This window comes from Pogoniulus pusillus, chromosome 3 (assembly GCF_015220805.1).
Source record: "Pogoniulus pusillus isolate bPogPus1 chromosome 3, bPogPus1.pri, whole genome shotgun sequence".
Taxonomy (NCBI): domain Eukaryota; kingdom Metazoa; phylum Chordata; class Aves; order Piciformes; family Lybiidae; genus Pogoniulus; species Pogoniulus pusillus.
Genome location: NC_087266.1, coordinates 50,120,271 through 50,146,091, shown reverse-complemented (window position 1 = coordinate 50,146,091; position 25,821 = coordinate 50,120,271). Strand labels below are relative to the sequence as shown.

Here is a 25,821-nt window from a genome sequence, read left to right as displayed (position 1 = left end):
CTTCTTGTCACAAAGTGTGGCCAGCAGGACCAGGGAAGTCATTCTGCCCCTGTACTCAGCACTGCTCAGGCCACACCTTGAGTACTGTGCCCATTTCTGGGTCCCTCAATTTAAGATGTTGAGGTGCTTGAATGTGTCCAGAGAAGGGCACCAAGGCTGGTGAGGGGGCTGCAGCACAAACCCTCTATGGAGCAGAAGAGGGAGCTGAGGTTGTTTAGCCTGGAGAAGAGGAGGCTCAGGTGAGACCTTATTGTTCTCTACAACTATCTGAAGGGAGGTTGTAGCCAGGCAAGGCTTGGTCTCTTTTCCTAGGCACCCAGTGACAGAACAAGAGCTTCCATCCCTGGAGGTGTTTAAAAGGAGACTGGATGTGGCACTTAGTGCCATGGTTTAGTTAATCAGAAGGTGTTAAGTGATAGATTGGACTCGATGATCTTGAAGGTCTTTTCCAACCTGGTAAATTCTGTGACATTAATCATTAATCTGTGCAACATCTGGGAATGAAGCACCAAGGAACTACTAAAGATTTTCTTTTAAAATGAGTAAGTGTAGAGAGTTTAAAAAATAGTATAGCAATCACTAAGTTCTTCCTAAAGACTCCAAAGTTAAGGTGAAAAATATAGGTGCTCTTGCTCCCTCTTAAGGAAAAAACAACACAGGAAAATGAATTCAATTTAAACCCTCAAAGCTGTGCTCATTCCTTTGTAAAAGAAAGGAAACCAAGCCCCATCTCAAGCTCTTTTCAACTTGAGAAACAAGCATCATGCAACACTGTTACAGAAAAAACAAAGTCACAAAGGGACAGTAACTGAGCATACAGGGACTGAAAATAACCCTCAACATTTGTTTTTGTTTGCTTCTACCTCTGCTCTTGTCTGCCCAAAGGACTCGAGATGATGCCTTTGTGCATATGGCTGCTCCTCCACAGGTGAATGCATTTATGGGTTTCAACAGAGTTTGGTGCCTTCATAGCACTCACCTGCCAATGCCAGTGCCACCATCAGATTGAAAGATTTCTTAAGTCACTTAGGAGCCTCATCTTTGTGCTGTACAGTGCCAGCCAACAGCTAGGCACAGGTTAAGATCCAGAGGCTAATGCCACCAAAGAAATGTATGAATTTGTAGGAAACAGACCAAAACCACTGCAGGCTTTTGCTCCTCCAGACCGGCCCTGGCCTCTAGGTCTCACATATACACACTCAGAGCCACAGATTGCATTAGCTTGGAAGAGACATCGTGTCCAACCCCCCTGCAGTGAGCAGGGACACCTCCAACTAGATCAGGCTACCCAGGGTCACACTGAGTAGGATCTTGAATGTCTCCAGGTATGGGGCCTCAACCGCAGCTGGGCAACATGTTCCAATGTTTTACCACTCCAGATCTAAACCACTGCCTCTCATCCTGTCACTGCAAGACCTTCTGAACAGTTCTTCCCCTGCCTTCCTGTAGGTGCTCTTCAGAGACTGCAATGTATCTGTAGGGTCTCCTCGGAGCTTTCTCTTTCTCAGGCTTAACAGCCCCAGCTCTTTCAGCCTGTCTTCACAGAAGTGCTCAGCTCCCTGATCATTTTTGTGGGCCTCTGCTGGACCCACTTCCAGTACACTGAAAGAACCTGGTTGCAATGACAGCATTAAAAGGCTAGCAGGTCCGTTGTAACCAAAGCCATTCTGATCTCCACTCAATGTCCAGTAAGCCAAGAGGCTTATCTTCTTGAAAGCCATCTACTGTGCTACAAAGATGTGAGCTCTGTAGGTGCAGAGATGGTGAAAGTAAACCAAACCACTTAGAATTCAGGCTGTGGGTAAAGCGGCAAGGAAGTCAGAGTGGAGGAACAGGGACCAATTGTCAAAGCCTGATGCTCCCTCTAGGGGAGGGAAAGACCTTGACACCCGAGACGCAAGAATGTGCCTGCAACCGCTTCCATTTGAGGAGCCTTCTCTTTGCAGCAGCGGTGCAAGCTCTGGCATTATACACCCGGGACTACAGATACTGTGCTTTCTTTCACCGTGCTTTGCAGACTCCCACACCAGCCTGTGGGCCCAGCACTGTAAAACTTACTACAAGTAACTTGTTCCACTTGTATATGGACCACAGTCACGCATATGAGCTGGGGCTTGTGGCCTCTTTGTTTCCAGATGTGACTTCTGCATTTAGCTTTCCTCCTATTAAAGCAGAAGGAAGGGCTTTGGACGTACTTATGTCCTTGCAGCTCAATGGCTGTTCCTTTTCTTCCTCCAATATCCCACATTATAATGGAATGATCAGAACTGCCTGAGAACAAAACTCGCTGTATTGGGTCCCAACAGAGAGCAGTGACACCACCTGCAAAAAGGACATGCACACAGCAGTCATTTCAGTACAGAAAGTGAAAGACAGGAACCTAGCTAAATATTTATAAAAAGAGACAACAAAAAACATGGAAATTAAAATGCAGGTCTCTTTAGCAAGGGCCATGCAGACACTCTGCTTGCCAGCTGAAAACTAACAGCCCAGAGAACCTCCTGAAGCCCCATCCTGCTCTTTTGCAGGCTGAGGGCCCTGCTGTCACTCACATGAATGAATCCCTGGAGCAGTAAAACAGAACACAAGGCTGGTGATGATGTGATTACACAACCTTTCCTCTCCATCAATCCCAGGAGATTACAAAACACAAGCAAACGTGGAATGTTACAGGCCTTTGCAGCATCCTAGCACAGGATGGGATTTCCTTGTTCTACCTCATGGTTGAACTGTTGGGGTTCAACCACAGAGGAGGGATATGACCAGAAAATGCTGAGGAATGACCACTATTTCTTCTATCAGGTGACAGGACCACATCCTAGGGTTGATGTGGCACAAGTTCCAGCAGTGAAACAAGCAGTTAATGTGCCCATTCCACCTGGGCAAAACAGACCTGTATGGGTCTTTCCTGGAGGGGCATGATTTTCCCTCTAGAATTACAGCTCAGTCTGGTCTCGCTGTTGAATTAGCAGCTACCTATGATGGTGCTTTCTGCCATAGAAGTTTTTTGGTCAGAAGTCTGATCACTCTTGCTTTTACCAACTGTGGGTGCATTTGCAGGGGCTGTTGCTTTGCAATCAATATGTAAGTGACTTGAGCACAGCAGGTAAAACAACGGTCAGCCCAAGGACGCTGTGTCCTCTTTGTGCCTTCTATGACAAAAAGCAAGGTTAGCCTGAGGATGTTGTGTCCTTGTCGTGCAGCTGTGCGAAGTAAAACAAAGTAATAAATCAGTCATGAATATACCTTAGAATAAAGGATCTGCACATCTGGAAATGTAGGGTTTGATATATGAGCACACGTACTGCTTATTAAAATACTTTTGTATCTATTAATGATTATGCTTTAAGCCACAAAAATGTGTAGCATGGACCAATTAGAAATCGACCTGTAATCCTGTAACAGTAGAAAAAGCCTTTGGATTTGTGTATTAAACGGCTTACATTGACCCTTCATATTGGAGCCCCTAAGTCCATTTTTCCTCAACTTCAGCAGCAGTCTGCAGTAAGCGGCACCAACAAAGAAAAGAATTCTCTCAGCTGTAATGACAATTCCTATGCTACACACTAACACCAGCCATGAGTCAAACCACCATGACACTGAGCAGAGATGAAGAACAGAATCTGGTGTCCTTCTGAAGCCTTACCTGTGTGTCCCTTAAATGTTGTAACAAGGCTGCAGGACTCCTGCTCTAGTTTGAGTATGGTGACTTGTCCAGAATGATCACCAACAAACACGTGCCGGGTTTCCACATCAAATCTGATGGATAAAAGCTGAGGAAAACACATGGCTTATATAAGCTTTACCTTCCCTTCACGACTTGTCACAAACTGCAACTGGCTCTGGCAGGGGGGTTGGTCTCCATGATCTCTTTTGGTTCCTTCCAACCCCTGACATCCTGTGATCCTGTGAACTTCATGGAAGTGTGCCAGTCTCCAGGAAGCATTCAGAGTGTACTTCTAGGAGTCAAGCTCATATCTGTTTCTATTAATAGTGTAGTTCCCACAAGTAAATCAAAGTGTGAAAAAACAAGCAGAGATAACCCTTGCAGCCCATGGAGAAGATCACGGCGAGACAGACTGTCCTTCTGCAGCCCATGGAGGACCCCACACTGAAGCAAGTGGATGCCTGAAGGAGGCTGTGACTACATGGGAAGCCCAGACTGGAGCAAGGACCTGTGGAGAGAGGAGTGCATGCTGGAGCAGGTCTGCTGGCAGGACTTGTGGCCCCGTTGGGGATCCACACTGAAGGAGTCCATGAAGAACTACATCTTATGGGAAGGACTCACACTGGAGAACATAATAGAAGATTCTCTTCCATGGAAGGGACCCTAAACTGAAGAAGAGAAAAAGCATGAGGAATCCTTCACCTGAGAAGGAAAGAGTGGCAGATACACTGATGAAATGACTGCAACTTCTATCCCTTGTCCCCACGGGCCACCGGTGGAGACAAAGTAGAGAAATCAGAAATGAAGTTAAGCCTAGGAAGAAGGGAGGGGTAGGGTGAAGGTGTTTTAAGTTTTGCTTTTATTTCTCATTAGCCCACACTGTTCTGATTATCAATAAGTTAAACTAACTTTCCCCAAGTCAAGTCTGTTTTTCCCAAGACAGGTGGTCTTGGGAAACTGGTGACAAATCTCTCCCTGCTCTTAACATAAGCCTGTTGTTCTATTTTCTCTCCTCTGTCCAGCTGAAGAGGGGAGTGAAAAAACAGCTTTAGTGGGCATCTGGCATCCAGCCAGGGAGAACTAACCGTGTCTCCTCTCCATTATAGTTCAGTTTACAAACACAGCAAAAGGGTATGGTTCATTTCATTTTTTGGGAAACATGAGCTATAACAGGTACATCACACTCCATATTTTAGACTGAGAAAAATCCGCACCCATTCAACCACCTACTAAAGCCACCTGACTGGACAGATTCTGACCTCTTCATCCAATTTAATTACACAGTCAGAGCCCATATTGGTCTGGTTTTATGCACGTAGGATACTGGGAAAACCAAAACAATGCCCAGACACATTCCCCTGCCGAGCTTTTTGCAGTATTTGTCAGTGATTCTCCCTTCCTCTGCTCTCCACCAGTGTGACCTGATGACCCAAACTAGAATGCCCTCTAAACTTTAAGTAATCTGAAGCAGTCCATTCTTTAGAGACATTTGGGACACACAAGACAAAATCCTGAAGCACACTTTGAAAGTATTGATCACTTAATTAAAAGTTAGGTTCAGTCTTTGTGCCATACACATCAGCTGAATGCCCAGATGAGACAGAACAAGCCCAGCTCAGACAGTAATTCCGAGTCAGTCTCACTTGCCATGAGCTAGTAGAACACACATGCTTGTGTACCACGTACACTGAAGAGGCTGTGCCTGCTAACCTGCAGTTTTAGCCCCAGGGCTCATGCTTGGCCACATCTCTTTTCATTTGCAATAAAGCTGAATTAATATTTCTTTTCTTCTCGGGCAGCTGGAGCAGCTCTAGGTGAATAAGCCACTTGAGTGCCAGTTGTGGATCTCTCTACTCTTTATTTAACCCAAATTTCCAGTACACAGTGGGCTGTGTCAGAGTGAAGACAAGTACTCATTCTTCTATACTGAAGTGATTTAACGTCTCCCACGCATGCACACAGGCCTGCTGACTCGATCGCCGACCTACTTTGGCACTGTTAATTCTTAGAAGCAAGCATGTGCTGCATGTTTAAATGAAGGCCCTGTCTGTGTTTATGACAAGAGCAGACCACAATAGGTTGCAGATCATCCATTGTTCTGCTCAAAGATGCTTAGGCCTAAATATGCCACCACGCGTTAAGGAGACAGGAGAACAGGCAGCTTTTAAAATTGGCTTTACATAATGGTTCCTCTCACAAAGCACTGGACCTACAGAGGCACAAGATTTGGGAGACAACTGGAAAAATAAACTGAAAGGGCTGTTTGAGTGTCAAAGAGCAGAAACAAAACTGAGCAAAGGATACTGAAGGCCACAGGCACCTGCACTGGTGCGGTAACCTCCCAGCCGCTGGCCACTCTCTGAACAGTGCCATGTGAAGTGCTTGTCTTGTCCAGTGCTTAGCACCCACTCCATCTCCAGGACAAATAGAATCATAATGACCCTGCTTTGATGAGCTGAAAATAAAGAAGACATAATCATATCGTGAAGAATAGCACTGGGGCAGAAGAGCACTGCAAACACCAACTCCACCCAACTCCTGCAGTCTCTGCCAAGTCTTTCCTGCAGAAGGTGCAATAATCCCATTTGCACAAGCTACTGTGCAAGCTTGTAAGGGCTCTGCTTTGCATGTTCAGTGTTTGCATCAAAAAGAGCAGAGGCAAGATGTAGTTCCTTCGCACAACTATATCATTACCCACAAAGTTGCCATTGTGGAAAGGTCTCTGGGCTCTACTTAAACATCTTTTGAGCTGGTTTTATGACAGTAGTGCAGATGTCTATGCTGCTGCTCCTCCTGATGTGAGGTCTAGCAAACGCGGGTTGCGGATTGTGGCACTCTAGCAGAAGGAGAAGGTACAGCACAGGCACAAGCCTGCAGCAAGGTGGTTTTAGCATAGCATGTAAAAGCAGCTAAATGGGAAACTCAGGTAAAGCTTTAATAAAATCAACAGCCACAACTGAAATACATCACAGCTGGGCAAGATGAATAAAACAGCCGAAGAATAAATTTCTACTGCTACCTAAATAAAGCCATCAAAAGTTTTTCATTAAAGCAAGGGAACCCAGGCTTGTACAGACAGGTTTTTGTATGAATGACCAGTGGGCTTGGTCATGAAGTGCTGACTGAGATGACTTTTTAATAAAAAAAGTGGCTGGAAAGACACACAAAATTATTTCCAGCTGTAACTTAGCAGTGAGTGTCACAGTCCTAAATCCATAGCCCTGCTGGTTTATTACTGTTTCGAGACACAACAATGTGTCGCACGAGGCAGTTTTCTTGTATTTGTTTGTGTAAAAGTTGACACACTGGAAAGATTAAATCTCTTTGGACACTTAAACCCTAGCTCAAGCCCTCCATTTGAAAAGCAGAGAAGCTCCTCAGAGAGCTGTGTTCAAACCCTTTGAGGGGAACTAGTTGTAGCAAAGAATAGGAGGCTTGCACAAGCCAACATCTATCTCTGATACACACCAATTTTTAAACCCAGATTCCCAGAAGAGAGAAGAGAGATCAATAGATGCATTGACATCACTTCCCAGAACTGTGATTGGCAGACTGGTTTACAGCATCAGACTTGAACTGTTCCCAGATGCTTCCACCCTCGCCCATGGAAGAGCTCCGACTTTGGTCCTTGTTTGCATACAATTTTAAACTCTAGGTCTGTAGCCAGGATAGGGGAATAGGGAGCACTTAGGAGTCACTTGAGCTCCTTTAAACAGATTCTCTTCTCTTTACATTCTCTACATTTCTTCTCTGGGAAGAGATTCAGTGGCCCCCTGAGTGAGTAATGCTTGCATTTACTTATCTGTTGGTCTAGCTGATGGACTAGCTGGTGGAGTGGTGCACTGCAATAAGGGCCACAATGGGATGCATGCTGCTACGAGCACCTGATGGGCTCATGCACATGTCCCAGGAGCTTTTGTGCACCAGCAGGGCTACAGAGGGATCCCTGTACTTCCACAGGACATGCAAAGCTGGAATCGGGCTGTTCAAGGCCTGTCCAGGGATGTTTTCTCAGCACCTAGCAACTGGTAGTGGTAATGTTGGCTTCCTATGGTTTGAAGTGGCCATAAGGACAGCTAGCACCATTCAACTCTCCCAAATCTCCTGTCTCTTCCTTAAACTTCTAGAAGACAAAGTACAGAGGTACAAAGCTCTCGATGCACTGCCTGTGGAAGGTGATGCAGGTCTCTCTGGCAAGCAAGGCGTAGACATTAAATGAACGTGTACATGCCAAGAGGTGGCAGGGATGCACATGACAGCTTTGCTTATCCTCACTTTTCCAAAACCAAACTTGTGCAGCAAGCAGAACACTAGCACCAGTGTTTGTTTAGCCCTTGCACAGAGGGAAATGCTATACAACTGCTATACTGACAGCTCCACACAGGAATTTGGGAAATATGAGAGGCCTGAGATCACTACACTTTCTTTATGCTCCCCAGACTAGGCCCCTTGTACATTGCCATCATTTGTCAAATCAGGGAAACACAGTGTTCATCAGCTTAAACAAGGAAAATACCAAACACCAAACTCTGGGAAGTGAGGGAGGAAAATGGAGCAGGGGCTCCACTCCACGACACTGAGTGGCACAGCATCAGCAAGTGTTGCACCTGAGGACAAGGCACTACTTGCTGTCAATGATCACTCTGGTTTGGGGTAGAACTGAGACAATGCCTATTCTAGGTACAGGCAATGCTTCTATTGCTCTAATATAAGTACACAGTTTTCAGATAAGATCTTTTAACAGACTATCAGGTCTGCACATAATGACCAGAACCAATCTAAAACTTTCCCATGCTGAAACAGGCAGTCTAGGAAGGAAATGACTCCGGCTGGGACTCTAGTCAGTTATATCACTTCTGAGCTTATGCTATTGTACACTCCTTAAAGGGATCATAAGAGTCTTTGTTTGTCCAGTATTTGGGAGATATCATCTGATCTCTTTGGGTTTTCCCACAGGACAATCCAAGGTTCACCACAGTATTTTTCTATCCAAAGGCCTCTGTCAATGTTCTGCAGAAGCAATTCATCTGGCACCCTTCTGCAGATGGCCATGAGAACAGCATTCATTTGTCTTAATTGTTTTAATTTTATGAGGGGTTCTTCCCAGACCTTTGCTGAGCTGCCACAAGTTCAGTTGGCTGTTCTGCCATACAGCCAAGACACACATTCCCACCTCCCAAAATGTTCAGTCTTCTCCCTCAAGGGCTTGACAAAGCTGATCTCTGTCATTCTATATGTGCAGAAGAAAGGACTTCAGCTCATCATTCCTAGGCTGTAATTAGCCTGTAAGACTGAATCCAAGCATGCAAATGGATGAGCTCATAACAAAGGGCCTACAGAACAGTCAGTAGGACTCTTCACTAGGAAAATCCTTAAATATGTGACTTGTGTCAAATTCTCTTGATTGTGCAGAAACTACAAACTCAGATACTAAAAGCTTCTACAGTCAGACTGCAGCGATCTCATTTGAGATTCAGAGATGTATTTTACCATTACTAGATATTCTTCATTTGCACAAGCTAAGGAGAAAAGGCATTCATGAAAGAGCTGAAGTAAAACAGAAGCCAATGCATGTTAGCTGTGCTTTACAAAAAATCAAAACTCCCTTTATATTTTAAAATGTAGGTCTTGCAAAGTGATGCCCAAAGCATCTGCTTAGAGATGTAAATTTTCCTCTTAACCTTTTAAGGTATAAACCACAAAATAGATGATTAAATACATATTTTTAAATATATGTCAAAAACATCAAGCCAGCAAGTCAAAGGCCTCTATATAGAAACATAATGCTTAGCATTTGATACCACACAGATGATAGAATCACAGAACATTAGAGGTGGAAGGGACCTCCAGAGATCGTTGAATCCACCTCCTCTGCCAAGGCAAGATCACCCAGGATAGTTTGCGCAGGAAAGCATTTCTTGACCTTTCACGAGAACAGATATCCACTGATAATCTTGAGATTACTGAAATATAACCAGACTAAGTCCAAAAGCTACAGTCATAAATGCCTCAAGCCTAAAAGACGGGGTAGTTTCCAAAGTAGCTTCATTAGATACCCTGAATTGCTGAAGATCAAAACCAAATGCTCCTCTTTCCCAAACGTGGTCTGGACTTTAAACTGTTACCCACCTAGAATGGTATTCCAAAGGAGTATTTAAAACAGAACAGCTCTTTAAAAGTCTTGTAATCTCAGAATAAAGATCATTATTGATCCATTGATAAAACCACCATTTACATTGTTTGCTTAACAGACCACTGTAAAGCAGACTTTTCTCCATTCACTCTTTTTAAGAGAAAAAAAAATACCCCCCCAACCACTGATAGCAATCCAAACCAGTTAACATGGGCCATGGGTCTTACCTTGGTAACTTTTCACTAGTGTCATCTTGTTGTAATCTTCTGACAAAATGAACTCCTGAGAGAGGGGAAAGGAAAAACAAACAAAGAAAAAAATAGTGCTTAGAGAGGTAAAGTGTTTGAGAGTGTTTTCATTCAAATTCAGTGAAAATCAACAAATGACCCTCTCTATGCTGATGCTGATTTAGAGTACCTCCACTTGAAAAAATATTTCACTTTTTAAAGCTACCTAAGAAGCACCATCACCAGCACTTCCCAACAGAGTACCGCATATAAAAGAGTTACTGTTACAAAAGGAGACAAAGAAGCTGACAGAAATGGCTGGTCTTGAGCCAAGGTATGACAAAAACAGAGACCTGGCACGTAGCAGGCACCTGTTGCTCAGGACTGCCTGGGCAGAAGGCTGCACATGTACATAACTGCCCATGTACACCTGTACTTGTGTGTATACACGTGTCCACACATGTGCATATACTACACCCCAACGTGGACACCCCTGAAACTCAATGCAAGTACATAAGAGCCCCTTGAAGTTCCCAGAATGATTGCATGCTTTGAGCTGGAAGGTCATCTAGTCCACCCCCGATACAGTGAGCAGGCACATTTTCAGCTAGGTTGCTCAGAGCACTGTCCAACCTGACCTTTGGTGCTTCCAGGGATGGGGCATCTACCATCTCTCTGGGCAACCTGTGTCAGTGCTTCAGCACCCTCGCTGCAAAAATGTCTTCCTTAGATCTAGTCTAAACCTCTCTGTTCAGTTTAATATCCTATTATCCTGTTGCAACAGGTCCTGCTAAAAAGACTCTCTCCATCTTTATTATAGCCCTCCCTGAAGTACTGAAAGGTCACAATAGGGTCTCCCCAAAAGCTGATCAGTCCAAACCAGGTAAGAACATTTCATGATGGGAATACACTTCAGATTTCTGTTTAAAAAACTCTCAGTCCTTCAGACCAACAGAAAGCCAGATTTATCCCTGCACCTTGACTTTATCTTGCTCTTGGTTAATTCTGCTGCCTCAGGAGCAGACCCTCTTGGTTTGCTACTGCTTCATTATGGCCAATAAGCAGTTGTGTGTGGGATGGAGGGTGGCATAGCACTGCTGCAGCTGCCTGGGGAGAAATGTGTGCTGTGACCCAGACAGACTCAGTCACAGGATGTTGGGGGTTGGAAGGGACCTCCATAGATCATCAAGTCCAACCCCTGTGCCTGAGCAGGACCATAGAGTCTAGCACAGGTCACACAGGAACACATCCAGATGGGTCTTGAAAGTCTCCAGGGAAGAAGACTCCACAGCCTCTCTGGGCAGCCTGTGCCAGTGCTCTGTGATCCTTAGAGTAAAAAGCCTTCCTCATGTTGACATGGAACTTTATACCCATTGCTCCTTGTGAGAGCAATGAGAAGAGTTTGACCCAGCCCTCATATATTTATAAACATTGCTTAGATCCCCTCTAAGTCTTCTCTTCTGCAGACCAAAAAGCCCCAGGTCCCTCAGCCTTTCCTCGCAGGGCCGGTGCTCCAGCCCCTTAGTCATCCTCTTAGCTCTCCGTTGGTCTCTCTCAAGTAGATCTCCGTCCCTGTGGGCCAGGGAAGTGCACAGATAGGAAAGCTGGTTCTGTACTGCTGCTGCCTTGGTGCTGCTGTTAAACTGTCTGCCAGGCTTGGGCACAAGGAAATGAGGAGAAGGGCAGCTCGGAATCTGCACAGCAGCCTCAGCTCCTGGAAAAAGCCTGTGTGGTTAAACTGCTCCAGCGCCTGGGCGTCCCTGCCGCTCGCTCTGAAGAGGAGAGCTGTACAAAGCCGCGGAATCGGTGGCCACAGCGAAGCTGCTGCAAGATCTCTCTGAAGAAAACACTCAAGCAAAGGGCAGGCACCACGACACGAGTCAGCTCTCAAACTGCTGCCAGGTACTGACACGTGTACACTGTTTGCTCAGAGGAACACAAAGGAGAAACAAGGAGTGTAAAAACACATCATACCAATAGTTTATAGCAAGCTATGCAGAAACTTCCTGAGCTAATTTCCTCAGGGGACAGAAGTCAAACCTAATTCATTTCATCTAAATTAGGGTGAAAAATAAGAGAAACATTACAAACACAAAATAAACTGAAGCATACAGTTGTGAAATGGTCTTGTATAAGTACTGCCAAGAGCACTGTGCAACGTCAGATAAGACTGGCCTCCAGGAGCCTACAAACTGTAGTTAGGGCAAACAAACCCATCAAAAAGCAGGTATTTGCCCACAATTTCCAAACTGGAATTGAGAAAAACAAGTCACTTTGTTCTCTCTGGGGGACACTGTAGGTAATCTGCACAGTCTTCCAGCATTAGGACTACCCTGACACATCAGATCTACTACTTGGTGCCAATGTGAAGAGGCTATAATATACATCTATGGAGTATCTACCAATCCCAGCTTCCAGAAAAACAACTAATAGTGATTTATCCAGGGGGGTGGAATAAATGAGCTCTAGACCTCCCTTCCATCCCCTGCTCTTCTGTGCTTTCAGGCACCTTGCTGTTTCTAGGTTTCTGCTCAAACTAGTTACAAACACAGTCTCTTGAATTGCTCTAATTCATCTTCCCGTTCTTAATCTGTTCCACCTCCCATTGGAAGCTGCCAGTGTGATCCCATCCACAGGAAGGGCTGGAAGGAGGAGACGGAAAACTACAGACCTGGTAGCCTGACCTCAGTGCCAGGCAAGGTCAGGCCACACCTTGAGTACTGTGTCCAGTTCTGGGCTCTTCAATTCAAGAGAGATGTTGAGATACTGGAAGGTGTCCAGAGAAGGGCGACAAAGCTGGGGAGGGGCCTGGAGCACAGCCCTGTGAGGAGAGGCTGAGGGAGCTGGGGGTGTGCAGCCTGCAGAAGAGGTCACCCTCATTGCTGTCTACAACTACCTGAAAGGAGGCTGCAGTCAGGTGGGGGCACTTGATGAGGCACTTGGTGACACAGCCTAGTTGGCTGGATAGGGCTGGGTGATAGGTTTGACTGGATGATGTTGGAGGTCTCTTCCAAGCTGGTTGATTCTATGATTAGCTTTCCCCTGGTAGGTTAGGACTGCAGTGGGGAGTGTTATTTAAACAGCAGTAACCATTCAATGAAGCCAGCTGGACTTCTATACCAGGGTCGCCTTAACTCTACAAATCACAGACTGGCAAAAGTCTGCTGTATCTCCCCAGCTACATGCAGGGCAAGCAGGTTTCATTAACCACTGCCTGAAGCATACCGAGACACCACATGAAATGCTTTATTACCAAGCCTACTTGAATCATAGAATCATAGAATCAACCAGGTTGGAAGAGACCTCCAAGATCACCGAGTCCAACCTATCACCCAGCCCTAGCCAGTCAACTAGACCATGGCACTAAGTGCCTCATCCAGTCTTTTCTTGAAGACCCCCAGGTACGGTGCCTCCACCACCTCCCTGGGCAGCCCATTCCAATGGGAAATCACTCTCTCTGTGAAGAACTTCTTCCTAACATCCAGCCTATACCTACCCTGGCACAACTTGAGACTGTGTCCCCTTTTGCCACGAATGCTAGCTTTCTGCCATTGTTACCTTCAACTGCTGCAGCTCAGTGGTAGGAGAACACATCTGCCTTGCCCAGCAGTTTCTTTCACGTGGTGGCACACAGGTGCCAGTGACCTCAGGCGAGACAAAGAGCATGGTTTGCATTCTCTGTTTGATTTGTGTTTTTCACTTGGTAAATGTGACATGGCTGTTCTGTTCCATGATCCAAGATGTCACAGATCCACAGACTGCATCAGGTTGGAAAAGACTCTCAGAGGTCATCTTGTCCAACCCCAACTAGATCAGGCTGCCCAGGATCTCACTGAGCCTGATCTTGACTATCTCCAGGGACAAGGCCTCAACCACATCCCTGGGTAGCCTGTTCCAGTATTTTACCACTCTCACTCTAAAGAACTTCTCCTCTGTGTCTAGCCTAAATCTATCATGCTCCAGTTTCACACCATTGCCCCTCCTCCTATTGCTACAAGCCCTTCTAAATAGTCCTTCCCCAGCCTTCCTTCAGATATTGGTATGTAGCTATAAGGTCTCCTCAGAGTCTTCTCCAGGCTGAACAGCCCCAGTTCTTTGAGTCTGCCTTCACAGGACAGGTGTTCCAGCCCTCTGAGCATCTCTGTCCCACAATTTCAGTGGAAAACTGAAAAAGCTTGTGAGTCTCTCCTTGAGAACAGTTAATCAAACACGACTGCAATTGGTAAGGTTTCCCCAAGTACTGATTCGCTCTGTGCTTTAATACTAACCTCAGCTATGTACTATTCATACACTGCTCCATCCAAAGAGATAAATACAGTACTGAGCAAACACAGATCATATTAACCTGAATACTGCATATATTATTTTATTCTCCCCCTCTCCTCCCCCCCAAGACTTCTTGCTTCTAATTTTATTTTTTGAAAGCATACAATAATTTGGATGCATTTTCTTGTTTTTAATTTTCTAATCTTTCTCCAAGTCTTTTGCTCCCTGCTTCTCTTTACGTTATCACATGTTTTCCCATTGCACTCAGCTCCCTCTCTCAAGGCCAAATACAGCAGCTGTGTCGACAGACAGGTACTTTAGCACAGGGCACCTTGCTCAAGAAAATCATGCCCTATTGCACATACACTGTGTCATCTGCACTACAAAAACACCGACACTGCACCAGCGGAAACTGGTTTTTCTTCCTTCCATACATGGATCTTTTACTCCTCTCAGAGTTGCTCATTATGCAGCTTTTTGTATCTTCTTCATGAGCTAGAAAAGCTGGGGTTACCCACACAGCCTCAACCAGTGGTTGTTAACAGCTTTTTTTCCATACTGAAAATGTAAGTGATCAGTCTTGGCTGTTTCAGGTAAGTTTATTATTACAACAATGACCTGATACTATGAAAGCCTTCACAAAGCAGAACTCTGGAGCTTCTGAAAAGACTGTCCCATCTAGTGTGCCCTGTTGTATGAAGGCTCTCAACTATGCCTTCATGGAGCGCACCTCTCTCACAATGAAACATGTACACCAACCACAAATTTCTCATGAGCCCAACACTTCTGTAAATCCTCATCACAGAATCATTGAATGGTTTGAGTTGGAAAGAAGCTTTAATGGTCATCAAGTCCCAGCCCCCTTCAGTGAGCAGGTACTGTCTGCAACTAGAAAAGGTTGCTCAGAATCTCATCCAACATGATCTTCTATGTCTCCCAGGGTAGGGCATGTACCACCTCTTTGAGTAACCTGTGCCAGTGTTTCTCCACCTTCATGGTAAAAAATGAAACCTTATTTCTCGTCTAAATCTCCCCTCTAAGTTTAAAACCATTACCCCTTGTCCTACCTCAGCAGAACCTGCCGGCACTTCTTTCTGTGCCAACAGCACTGCTGCTCGCCACTCTCAGAATGCACCACACGTTTTTGGAAGTGCTAGGCTTGTAATCAAAATCCAGACAGCTGCCAAAATTTCAGGTAAAATAAAAGAAGGCAGTTGCACTTTGTTATCCCCACCTACGTCTGAAGGTAAATGTAGTACTTCCTTGTACTCTCGTGAATAGATCGACCTGCAGCCCTTATTAGGAGTCCTTTCCTTCTACACAGCAAAGTGCACAATGACTTTCAGCTCTTTCTGTTGGTCTTACTCATTACAAAGGTGCTGGGCACTGCCAGAAGTGCTAGCATAGAACAGCTGGCTAATCCCCAAATATCTCACACTGCTCCAGCAAATTGTTTGTACTTTCCCTTTGAGCACCATGTAACTGAAAGGGCACCAGAGTCACCTTGCTGCAGTAGGCGATCATATTTGGTGGTCAGTGTACCCCGCTTGTATGCTTCTGTGTTAAACTGACCTTCAGAGCTATGCCCAGCATGGAAAATTGATTCTTTCCTCCAGAGCATGGCTGTAACCCGGTTTCAAGTACCTGGGGATTTTCTCTAATGCCCTAATATTGCTGGGACTTGAACACTGGGCTGCCCTTGCTCCTGCTCCACCTCCAGAACTTCTGAAAAACATAAGAGTTTTGCCTTCTCTTAGAACCCTTTGGTTTGCTAAAGAGGGAAATATTTCATTGCTTGTAGAAGTCTGTGGAGCACATTTTCTGCACAGTCCTCCAACACACAACTGCCTGCAGCTACAGGAGAAAAACCCCTTCCCCTCTTCTATGTACTTAAGTCCAGAATACCGAGGAGAAAAAAGCCCAATTTAGCAACAAATAGAATCTGCCTTATATAGGGCAATAAATACTTCTAAGTATCCAAAGTCACATGTTGGATTACCACTTGCATATCTCATTTACGATCTTTAGCTTCAGAACTTGAAATATTTGACTCCATTCAGAATCAAGCACCCTGACTCTTCAGTGCAAAATGCCCTGAAGACAATGGACATCTTTTCCATCCTGAGAGCATTTAAAGGCCTTATTTGCAGTTGCCTTAACATTTCTTAAAGGCCTGGTGGGAAAAGAAGTGCCTAGCAGGGCTGAGAAACTACAACTATTTCAGAGAGTGGGAAGAAGGGAATTTCAGAGGTGCGGGGAATTCTCTGTCAGCTGACTCATCTTCTAGATGCAAAGGGTGCAATCTCCAGGCACCAAGAACTCTCTGCTACTAGCCATTAATAGCTTTATAGATCAAAATCTTCACATCTTTGATATAGCTCATAGGCAATAATTAAAAGTGTCTCATGTACCACCTTGGCTTTAGTGCAGAAAGCTGTCCTTTTGTCAACATGTGGACACCCACTCAGGTATAAAGCCCTTAAGGCAGAGACAGCAACAGTTAGAATCTGAAATGATAATAAAATTCTCTTAAACAGCCTATAAAATACCTCTCTGGCCCATGAGCCTTCCACAAAGTGATATAACTCTCTGTTTGCCACCCCACAAGAAAAATCCAATTACTAAGGTCAAACACTACCCTCTGTCTTATATGTTAAAAAAGACATGTTTTAATAGTCTGCTGCCCTTCCACACACATACCTCAGATGTTAATGAACAAATCTTTCAGCAACAGCACTGTCACTTAAGAGCAACTCCTCTGAAGAAAGCAAGAGGAAAACAAAATCTGAATCCTGAAGTACCGAAAAGCAGCTAGACAAAGGCAGAAATCAAGCCTCTGCAAAGATGATAATTCCCTCTTAATGGCTGCTTTCAGAAAAAAAACCCTTTGGTATGCTATGATTTCAGGGCACTCTTACTAAAACAACACCTGTTTCTCTACATGGCTATTTTTTAACAGATCAGCAAATTAAGACAGTTTGTTCAGTTGCCTGACAAATATTGTAAATCCCACTCAATCCCTATGTGACAGTTGGAATGAAATTTGTAATAATCTGCCATTTTCTACACTACAGCTTCAGTTTCACTAGCAGCAAAAGTTCTCTTTCCCAAACACTGGCAAAAATATCCTCACTGCAACATCACACATACTTCTCAAAAGGGAAGCATTCCAACTAGAAATCTTTGGATGTACTTACTGAGATTGTACCATTGTCTAGACCTATGGACAGCCTTCTGGTTTCCGGGTTAAAAGACATGCATGAACATGGAGCTGAAAAAAATGAACATGTTGATGGAGTTAACAAAACTGCCATTCTCATTCTCCTGAAGCCCTGGAAAGCCTAAAGCTAGCTAAAATGCTCTGCGATGCTCTTTAGCATTTCCCCCTTCCCGTTACACAGGCATTAAAAAAAGCGTTCTTACAATTCATCCAACCCCATCCTATTAGGACACGGAACAATGGCTACGTCTTGCTTCAGCTCCTTCCTTCCTTCTCACTAGTTACCCGAAAACAGGCATGTCATACGAGAGCAGTGGTGAGCTTAGAGGCGTCTGCCACTTCAGTACCCAACCAGGAGATTAATTAGCTAAACAACTCAGGTTTTGCCTGAACTTTAATGACAGCAAGAGAAAAGGTTGTATTATGTCAGAAGCTTGCATCCTACACAGGCAGTAAAAAAGTTAACCTGTAGGAATCAACACATCAGCCAATACTAAGGACTCTGAGTCCAACTGCTCCCTTGCTCCATTTTCACCACATACGGCCAAAACATAAGGCTATCAAAAACACAGCCACTGTTTGATTAGTTCAGTGTTACTCTAGCAAACATCAGGATATACTCTTAAATTGCAAACAAGTAAGCCATGTTATGTTATGGTCCCTCAAGGATCTGGCAGGGCTCACATTAGAATAAACCCAGGATTTTCTTGCAAGAATTGAAGAGCTATACTCAGTGTAATTGAGAAGCTGCATTCGTTGAGAAGCTGGATAGTTTTTACTGCTCAACACAGCAGGATGCAGCTGGGAGTCCTGCTGTCCCAACAGAAACCTTCAGGAATTACTCTTGAGCAGCAGCAATTCTTACTGCAGCTAGAGGCAGGCATTCTTGCTGATTCAATAGCAACAAGAGCATTTTTAAAGCCATGTTCTTATGATAGATAGAGAGCAGAGTCAGATGTGCCTTTAGCTCTGCCTTTTTTCCCCTCCTCTTGGTTTCTACTCTCCTTTGTGATTACTCACAGTGTTTCTGTCACTAACAAGCTTGGAGTTCTCTCTTTTGCAGTACTGTGCATCTGGTATGCTCTCAATACGTGTGATGTCTCACCTAGGATTAAACAGTCCATAGCTCAGCAAATCTTCCTTGATATTGGCAGCAAAGCTTTATAGAGGAGAGCCTATGCTGACTGTTTAACAAAACTTGTTCCACCTTCAGTACTGACTCCCTCCTGAAATATTTTCTAAAGGACAACCAGCTACAAAGCAGAAAGCCTACCATTTTCACAGCCAGGCAGACACTTTGATTCATTTATTTCCTGGAAGAGCTGACTGAATTAAACCAAATAAAAGGTCTCAGAGACAGGAAGCATTTAAATGGGGTTTACAGTGGCATTTTTTCTTTCCCAAAGATCTTCCTGAAAAGAGGCAAACTCAAATTGACCCTATGGATGGTGAAGCGTTCCTATTACATACTGGGGATCCTAGGGTTGTAGAAGAACGAGACAGTTGTAGGAAAAACAGTCAGAACAAAAAACAATCCAAGCTCTAAGCAGAACAAATATCAAATTCCTTTAGAGGCACTTAATGCTAGAGTTACAGACGTGAACTTTCAAACTCCGGCCACTATGCACCCATTGAAAGAGCTGCCCGAAACTCTGACAACAATGAACAGCTTGCAGAGAAGAAGGTCTGAGATAAGTTAGTTATTTGAAGCATGCTTTTCCTAAACACACTAAAATGCTTCAGATCCAAGGTACAAGCAACTGCTTGCTATGGGACAATTACAAAAGGAGTCACTTCCAAATTCCAGACCTGTGTGTACAGAGTCATAGTGGTGCAAAGACACTTCTTTACTAGGATTTTTTCCTAGGAGGAATCCTCAGGAACACGTGCTCTGGGAAAAGCAGTATCTCAGTGCGAGAGTTACACCCGTGCCAGCCACCCTGATGGAGTTAAAGCGATGGCAGTTGTAACAGGACTGCAGCCACTCACACTGCAGTGAAAGCAGGATTACCTTCAGATACTTCAGCAGTTGGGCTCATTAAGAGGAGAGGAATCAGAGAATAAAATACCAAAAAACCAATCCTGCAATAAACATCTTGAAAGCTTAGAGTTTGGGTTAAGATTCTTTTAAAGTAATATCTAGGGAAAACAGCAGCACTCTCGAGGCCCTCTACATCAGCACCTAGCCATGATCTGGACTGCAGACTGGAAAAAACTGATCCGAGCTACTGCAGAGGACAGGCGGTGTACTTTTGATGTGGAAGCCTGGCTGTAGCCTCTACCCTAAGTACAAGGCAAATACACACTGATTTGAGCCTTTGGAAAATCCCAGTTGTATACCTGATACTCTCAACAGCATGTCCCCTCATTCAGAGGTTGACAAAAGTAGAAGAGAAATGCAAACTTTGTTACCTGCAGTTTCAGAAGTGCCCCTTCAAACTACCTAGAAGTGGCATAGTTTAAGACCAAGGGAGCCATGTTACCTATGAAAACCATCCTAAGACAGTCTACGAGCTGCCTCAAGGACTGGATACTCCACTGTTCCTCACTACAAAAAAAACAAACAAACCCTTTACTCAGGCCCAGATCTGTGCGAGATTTTGGTTTGGTTGGTTCTGTTTTCCTCTCCTGTGCAGATGCTGACCAAAAGTCACCCATCTAAGCACAGTCATATGTCTTCAATCTGTGTTACGTTAGTGTAACCAACGGTGCCCCTAAACCACCAGGAGATGTAACACACTTGCCAGAAGTTTCAGTTGTTAAGGAAATGCTGTCCTGAGGGAGATGTGCTAGACAGGTTCCCAGCTTACCTAGTCAGCTTTACTGACAATATGACAGCATGTACAGCACCCACAGCTCACTCTTTCACATGAGCCAGAGGAGAGGATTAAAAAAAAACCGTGGCCACCAGAATTTTCAAACCACAGAAACACCCATAGGCAGGGTGTAGAACTTCATAACTAGGGAAACCCCACCTCCAAACAGCAGCAAGTGTTCCTGCTCAGAAGAGATCTCCAATGTTGATCTTTTTTGCCCAGGCATTTAGTGGGTTTCATGTTCAGAATGCACTGATGGCCTCATTTGGGTGCAGAGCTTGACTGAAGCACATGGCTGATTTAGCTCAACTCTATCCTCCTGATCTCCCAGAGCACCCAGTGTGCAAACTCAGTTATTTAGGCTACCAGATATCAAATCATAAAATGGTGTTGGTTATGCACTACAGCAACCAAAGTTATGAGTCATACTAAGTGGGCCAGTCACAGCTTTCCAAGCAGTCTTTCTCTAAACAAGAACCAGTATGAATCTACAGCAGAGGGCCATCAAAAAGGTGATCCACACAGAAACAGTCAAACCAACAATTTCCACTCGAGTGAAGATTTGTGCAGATGCCGAGTCAGAGCCCTTCCTCTGGTTTCCAAGCTTAAAGTCATGGGTTATAATGTCATTGTCATTGCTCCAGGCACTAATTACAGCTGATCATTCCTGAAGCTGGGGAATAACGCAGCATAATTCTAATCCTTCATGGCTCAAAAGCTAACCAGCCTTCCAAGTGAAGGAGCAGTGTCAGGTGTTTGAGTTTATGGAGCAGCTTTAAGATAGCCCCCTTTGAATGGATCTGGATCTACTCCATCATCTCTAGTGAAACTGTTGTTACTGGCAATAACACAGCCATGCTAAGACCAAAGAGGACTTAACGAGATTTTAAAATGCAGATGTTTGCAAAAACACCACGTGGAAAGAGATGGCAGCCTACTAAAGTAGCCATTTCACAACAGTTTGCCTAGGGAAAGCAAGCCTCTTAGGACAGGGCAAGGGAACTCAGGCCACTGACAGTGATTGTGACAGAGCTCCACAGACTGCCACATCATTAGCAGCTGGTGCAAAATCATGAGTAGAATGCACCTTTCAGACTTAGCACTCAAATGAGCTAGTCCAGCAACAAGGGAAGAAGAGAGATCTTTCTCTCTACCCAGTGAACACTTTTTTAGAGCAGTCAAACACCATAGCCACTCTGGGTCCCAAGTGGATGTTGCTGTGGTATTAAGATTTATATCTATTAAATATTTTAAAGTATCATGGAGGCAGATGTCTCTTCTAAATCTAGCTATCTTATCTTAAAATAATTCTTTTACCAGACAGTAAGAATATCTCAACAAGACTTGATAAATCTGTGGATTTAGGGTGAGCTTCATAAGCTTTCCAAAGATAGGCTAACCCAGCACGTCTGAAGCTGATTGAGGAGCATCAGCATACCCCAGCTGCTGGTGACCTGCAGAGTTATACTCCTACACTCAGTACAGGGTTTAGGACAAACAGCTAGGGCTGTGATTTCTTCAGCTGTCTCTTGGAAAAATAAACACTGATCTGGAGTTTCTTTTAAAGCATCAACGCTCTCTTTGGGAGAGGAGACACAGCAGATCATACTGGAGGGATCCTTCAGGGAGATTTGGTTTTCCACGTTTAATTGCGGGGGCAAAATGATTCTACTTCTTCAGTGGAAGAGCTGCCTTCCCTGCCTAGTATCAGGTCTGTCATATTAGCTGCTGCAGGATATTAAATTCTTGCCAAATAAAACCATTGCACTATAATGGACTGAGTACCTACAGTAGGAAGAGTGATTTATACTGAAGACTTACAAAGCTTTATGGACTCCACTAGTGTTAGAATGCAAGACTACATTTTTAATCTATGTCTGCATTAACTGCTCATACTTGCTCAACCCATGTATCCTTTTGCTGCTGTAACCCCAGAGGTCTCTCAGAAGCATTAGCATGCAACTTGATAAAGCTTCACAGAAACCAAGACTATCTTTCAAGAACAACATTAAATAAGGAGGAGTAAGCTTGCAAATAGTCATAAACATAAAGCTTCAGCAGGATCTGAAAAGCTGTTTTGCAAGTACACAGTAGATAGAAAGCAGCTCTGCACACTTACATGGCATCGCATGGTATACGCTCGGCCAGTACTGCCCACTGTCTCTCTTCAGCCAGACACGAACTGTCCTAGGAAAGAAAGAACACCACACCTGCATCAGTGCTGCCAAGTGGGCAAGACCCTTTCAAAACTCAGTTCTTTTGCTGAAGGGGAAAACAAGCATGCAAAGCCCTGCAGCAGCCTGACGAGCCAACCTCAGCTCAGCCGCTGTTAAGGTGATGGGGGTAGCCTGCTCCTCGGTTCCACGTAGCACTCGACGTCTCACAACAACATTTGCAAACTTCTGTGGCTTTTTGGTCTCTGCCTTCTCAATGGGCTGGAACACTACTATTCATTTAATGCCTCACACTAGGATCTGAGACACCTTAGGTAGCCCAGAAAAGCACTCCTATGTCCGTCCAATGTGGCAGTTTGAGGCTGGTGCCCCTCAAGAAAGCCAGAGAGTTGAGTCCTCCAGGGGGGCAGAAAGGTCCAGGAGATAGACCCAAGAAACTGTAACTTTGTTTATCCAATCCCATAATCCTGCTATCTCTATAAACTGGCTGCAAAGCTAAGTCTTTCTCTTGCCTCCTCTGCACATCTCTGGGCACAGCAAGCTGCCCCATCTGGTGTAGGGGGAGGATGGTTTCCATCTTATCTGCTGCCTTCAAGGCCCAACTGATGTTTGCTACACAATATTGGCCTGCTTGGGCCTAATGCCAGGGACTAAGGGGAGACATTTTCAGACCTGTCCAGCCTGAAACCAGCCTACCAGAGGTGGGGAAAGAATGAACTCTGGTGCTTATGATGAACCTCAGGTGGAGGAAAAGGAGTACTGGCTTCTGGTTTGATTCGGTGCAGAGTTTTGTGTGAAGCTTTTGACCTAAGGAGCATCTATGTTAAACTCAGATTGTGGACCCCTTTGTATCTGACATGCTTTGCTGTGCCCACCACTATGCACTGTAATACTGTAGCACTGTAGCTAGTGAATAGCTTTTTCCATCCCAACTTTCCAGTACCACATTGCTGTTTGTGAAGCAGTCTTCTTGTGCCCCAGAGGCATTACAGCAACCTGTGCTGCCTAAAACCATGACACCCATCCAGACCTCTGCAGAAGCCTGTCCCAGTCTCTCAAGGAGGCCTTCATCTATCTGCAGCTGTTATTCTACTGCTCTCTTCAGGAAAAGCTGTCAGCAAAGGAATGAGGTCCTGAGATTTTCAGCTTCTGCTTGCTAAGATTATGTCCATTCGTGCAGCAGCGAGCTCTTCAGCTTCGGGACCGTCTCTTGTCCTCCGTGAACTCGGAGTGCTATCGCGTACACACTGAGCATCAGGCTGAGGAAGCCAAACTTCTGTCCTTCTCTGAACATGATGATCGAGGTGGTAGGCAGCCTTGCAGTCCTCCTCTGCTCCACCAGTTTGGAGTTGTCGTCCTCAGAGAGAGGTATATAAAACCATTGAGTGCCCTAGACCTTCTCACAAACACATCAGTAGTTTACTCTCTCCTAGAAAACCTTCCCAATGTATCTCAGATTAGTTTTGTTTTCTCATAATTGTATCATGCTGGCACTGCCCTGCCACTCTATCCATGCCCTTCCCACACTTGAGATGCTTGCTGCTTGTTTGCTGAGCAGAGGATCCGGGCTGATGGACCATCTGGGTCATTAACTCCTTATTATTTCAGTCCTCACTGTCATTTGCTCGTTTGATCCAATCGCTGAAGCCTCTTTCTAATTTAAGCTGTCTCTTACCTTTAGTTCATCAGCTAATTTCATCATAACATGCTTAATTAAAGCAGCAGGCAACCAGTAATCTCCTGCTTATTCTTGCAAAACCCAGTCATCTCAGCTACAGCCAACTGTTACTTGCCTTAGTGAGTTTCTGAAATCCTTACCACCTCCAATTGTAACTAGCAAACTGTCCATATAATTACATATTCCTGGATTTACACCAAATGTAAGAATCTACTCCAAAAGAGTTATCCGAGAAAGCACCATGCTAGTGCAGCACAGTAGATTTCAACCCATCATTCACTCCTGTTTAGTCTCCTCTGTCAAAATTAGTATGCAGTGGTACATACAAGAGGGAGCTAAAAAAGCTGTTGTTAAACATAAGGCTTGTTTGCCTGCAGCCAATCTGTAACTTGTACTTGAGAGTAATAAGGGGAAAAACTACAAACAAGAATGGCTCTTTTCAGTTCATGAAAAATGTGGAAATACAGCTTATGGAGAAGACTATATGTTCATTCCTATTCTTACTTCATTTTCATGGAAAAGTAGACTTCACCTCTTTTTAGCCAGTAAAAGTTTACAGCAATGCACTAACATAATATAACACTATCAGTCAATCTAAGATGTTACATACACAAACCAAACCTGAACAGAGATATCATGCCATATAATAAAGCAACTCAAGAACTAGTTACCTACGCTGCAAACTTCTAGCTAAAGGCTGCACCACTGTGCTCCTGGACTGCAGTCCAGTACCAGTGCAATGGATTAGCAAGAGGGCCAGCCTGCCTGCTGCCCCAACACAAAAGTGGGGAGGGAAAGTAACACACAAAACTCAGGGTTGAGATAAAAAGAGTTTAACATAACATATCATAATTGCAATTCATAATTACTGTAGCTAATAATGTAATTAATATAATAATATAATGCATGATTACCTTAGCTTAGTCTACTAGCAGAAGTACAGTGAAACACAAGGAGGGAAAGAAAAATCAGCATCTACCAGAAAACCAAACCCAGCAGCTGCCCGCTCCCACACATGTCCCTGCAGAAAAGACACAACACCCAAGAACATGGAACCCAGAAGCAGCAGGCAGAAGAGGAAGCCTCCCAATGCCTCAGTCTGAAATTCAAGACCCATAGAACTTTGCTTCAGTTAGCACTTTCACTTTTTGAAGGCAGCATGATTGCAGCATGGTATGAATAACAGCAGCAGATTCAACTCACTTCATGACAACCAGGTTTTTGCTTATCCTGCCCTGCATCCAAATTAGTTTTTCAACAAATAATCCAGAGACCTGTGTGTTTGGGCTGTGTAATTTTAGAGAGGCCTCCTGTGGACACTTTGAAACAGCATGGAATTGTTCAAGGTCAGGTTGGACAGGGCCTTGAGCAATCTGGTGTAGTGGAAGTTGTTCCTGCCCTTGGCAGAGGGGTTGGAACTAGAGGATCTCCAAGGCTCCTTCCAACCCAGACCATTCTATGATTCAGTGTTGTGCCAAAAACTAACATTTCACTGAGTCAGCAAGTCCCAGGGCTAGAAAGCTCTCACAAATTATTCAAAATATACAAAGTTCAGTGTAAGACCTTCTACATCCAATGACCTTCTTGCCACGAATACATCAGCAGCTCTGAAGCAGCTCTTCAGCAAAGCCAGCAACACT

The 25,821-nt window shown here is 44.5% G+C and overlaps 1 protein-coding gene across 3 annotated transcripts in view; it reads right to left on the bottom strand.

Annotated features, from left to right (window-relative positions):
* WDFY2 (WD repeat and FYVE domain containing 2) overlaps positions 1-25,821 on the bottom strand; it is a 54,914-nt gene that overhangs the window by 8,194 nt on the left and 20,899 nt on the right. The window contains exons 1-8 of one of the 3 annotated variants that reach the window (XM_064176355.1): positions 22,449-22,518; positions 18,534-18,618; positions 17,491-17,564; positions 16,708-16,800; positions 10,028-10,082; positions 5,972-6,122; positions 3,647-3,759; positions 2,196-2,322 (exon numbers count right to left, since the gene is read on the bottom strand). In XM_064176355.1, coding sequence (XP_064032425.1) covers positions 2,196-2,322; positions 3,647-3,759; positions 5,972-6,122; positions 10,028-10,082; positions 16,708-16,800; positions 17,491-17,550 — 599 coding nt within the window. In that variant the 5' untranslated portion in view covers positions 17,551-17,564; positions 18,534-18,618; positions 22,449-22,518. Of the gene's footprint in view, positions 1-2,195; positions 2,323-3,646; positions 3,760-5,971; positions 6,123-10,027; positions 10,083-16,707; positions 16,801-17,490; positions 17,565-18,533; positions 18,619-22,448; positions 22,519-25,821 lie in introns of those variants that run through there. The other 2 variants (XM_064176344.1, XM_064176348.1) reach the window with 2 other exon arrangements.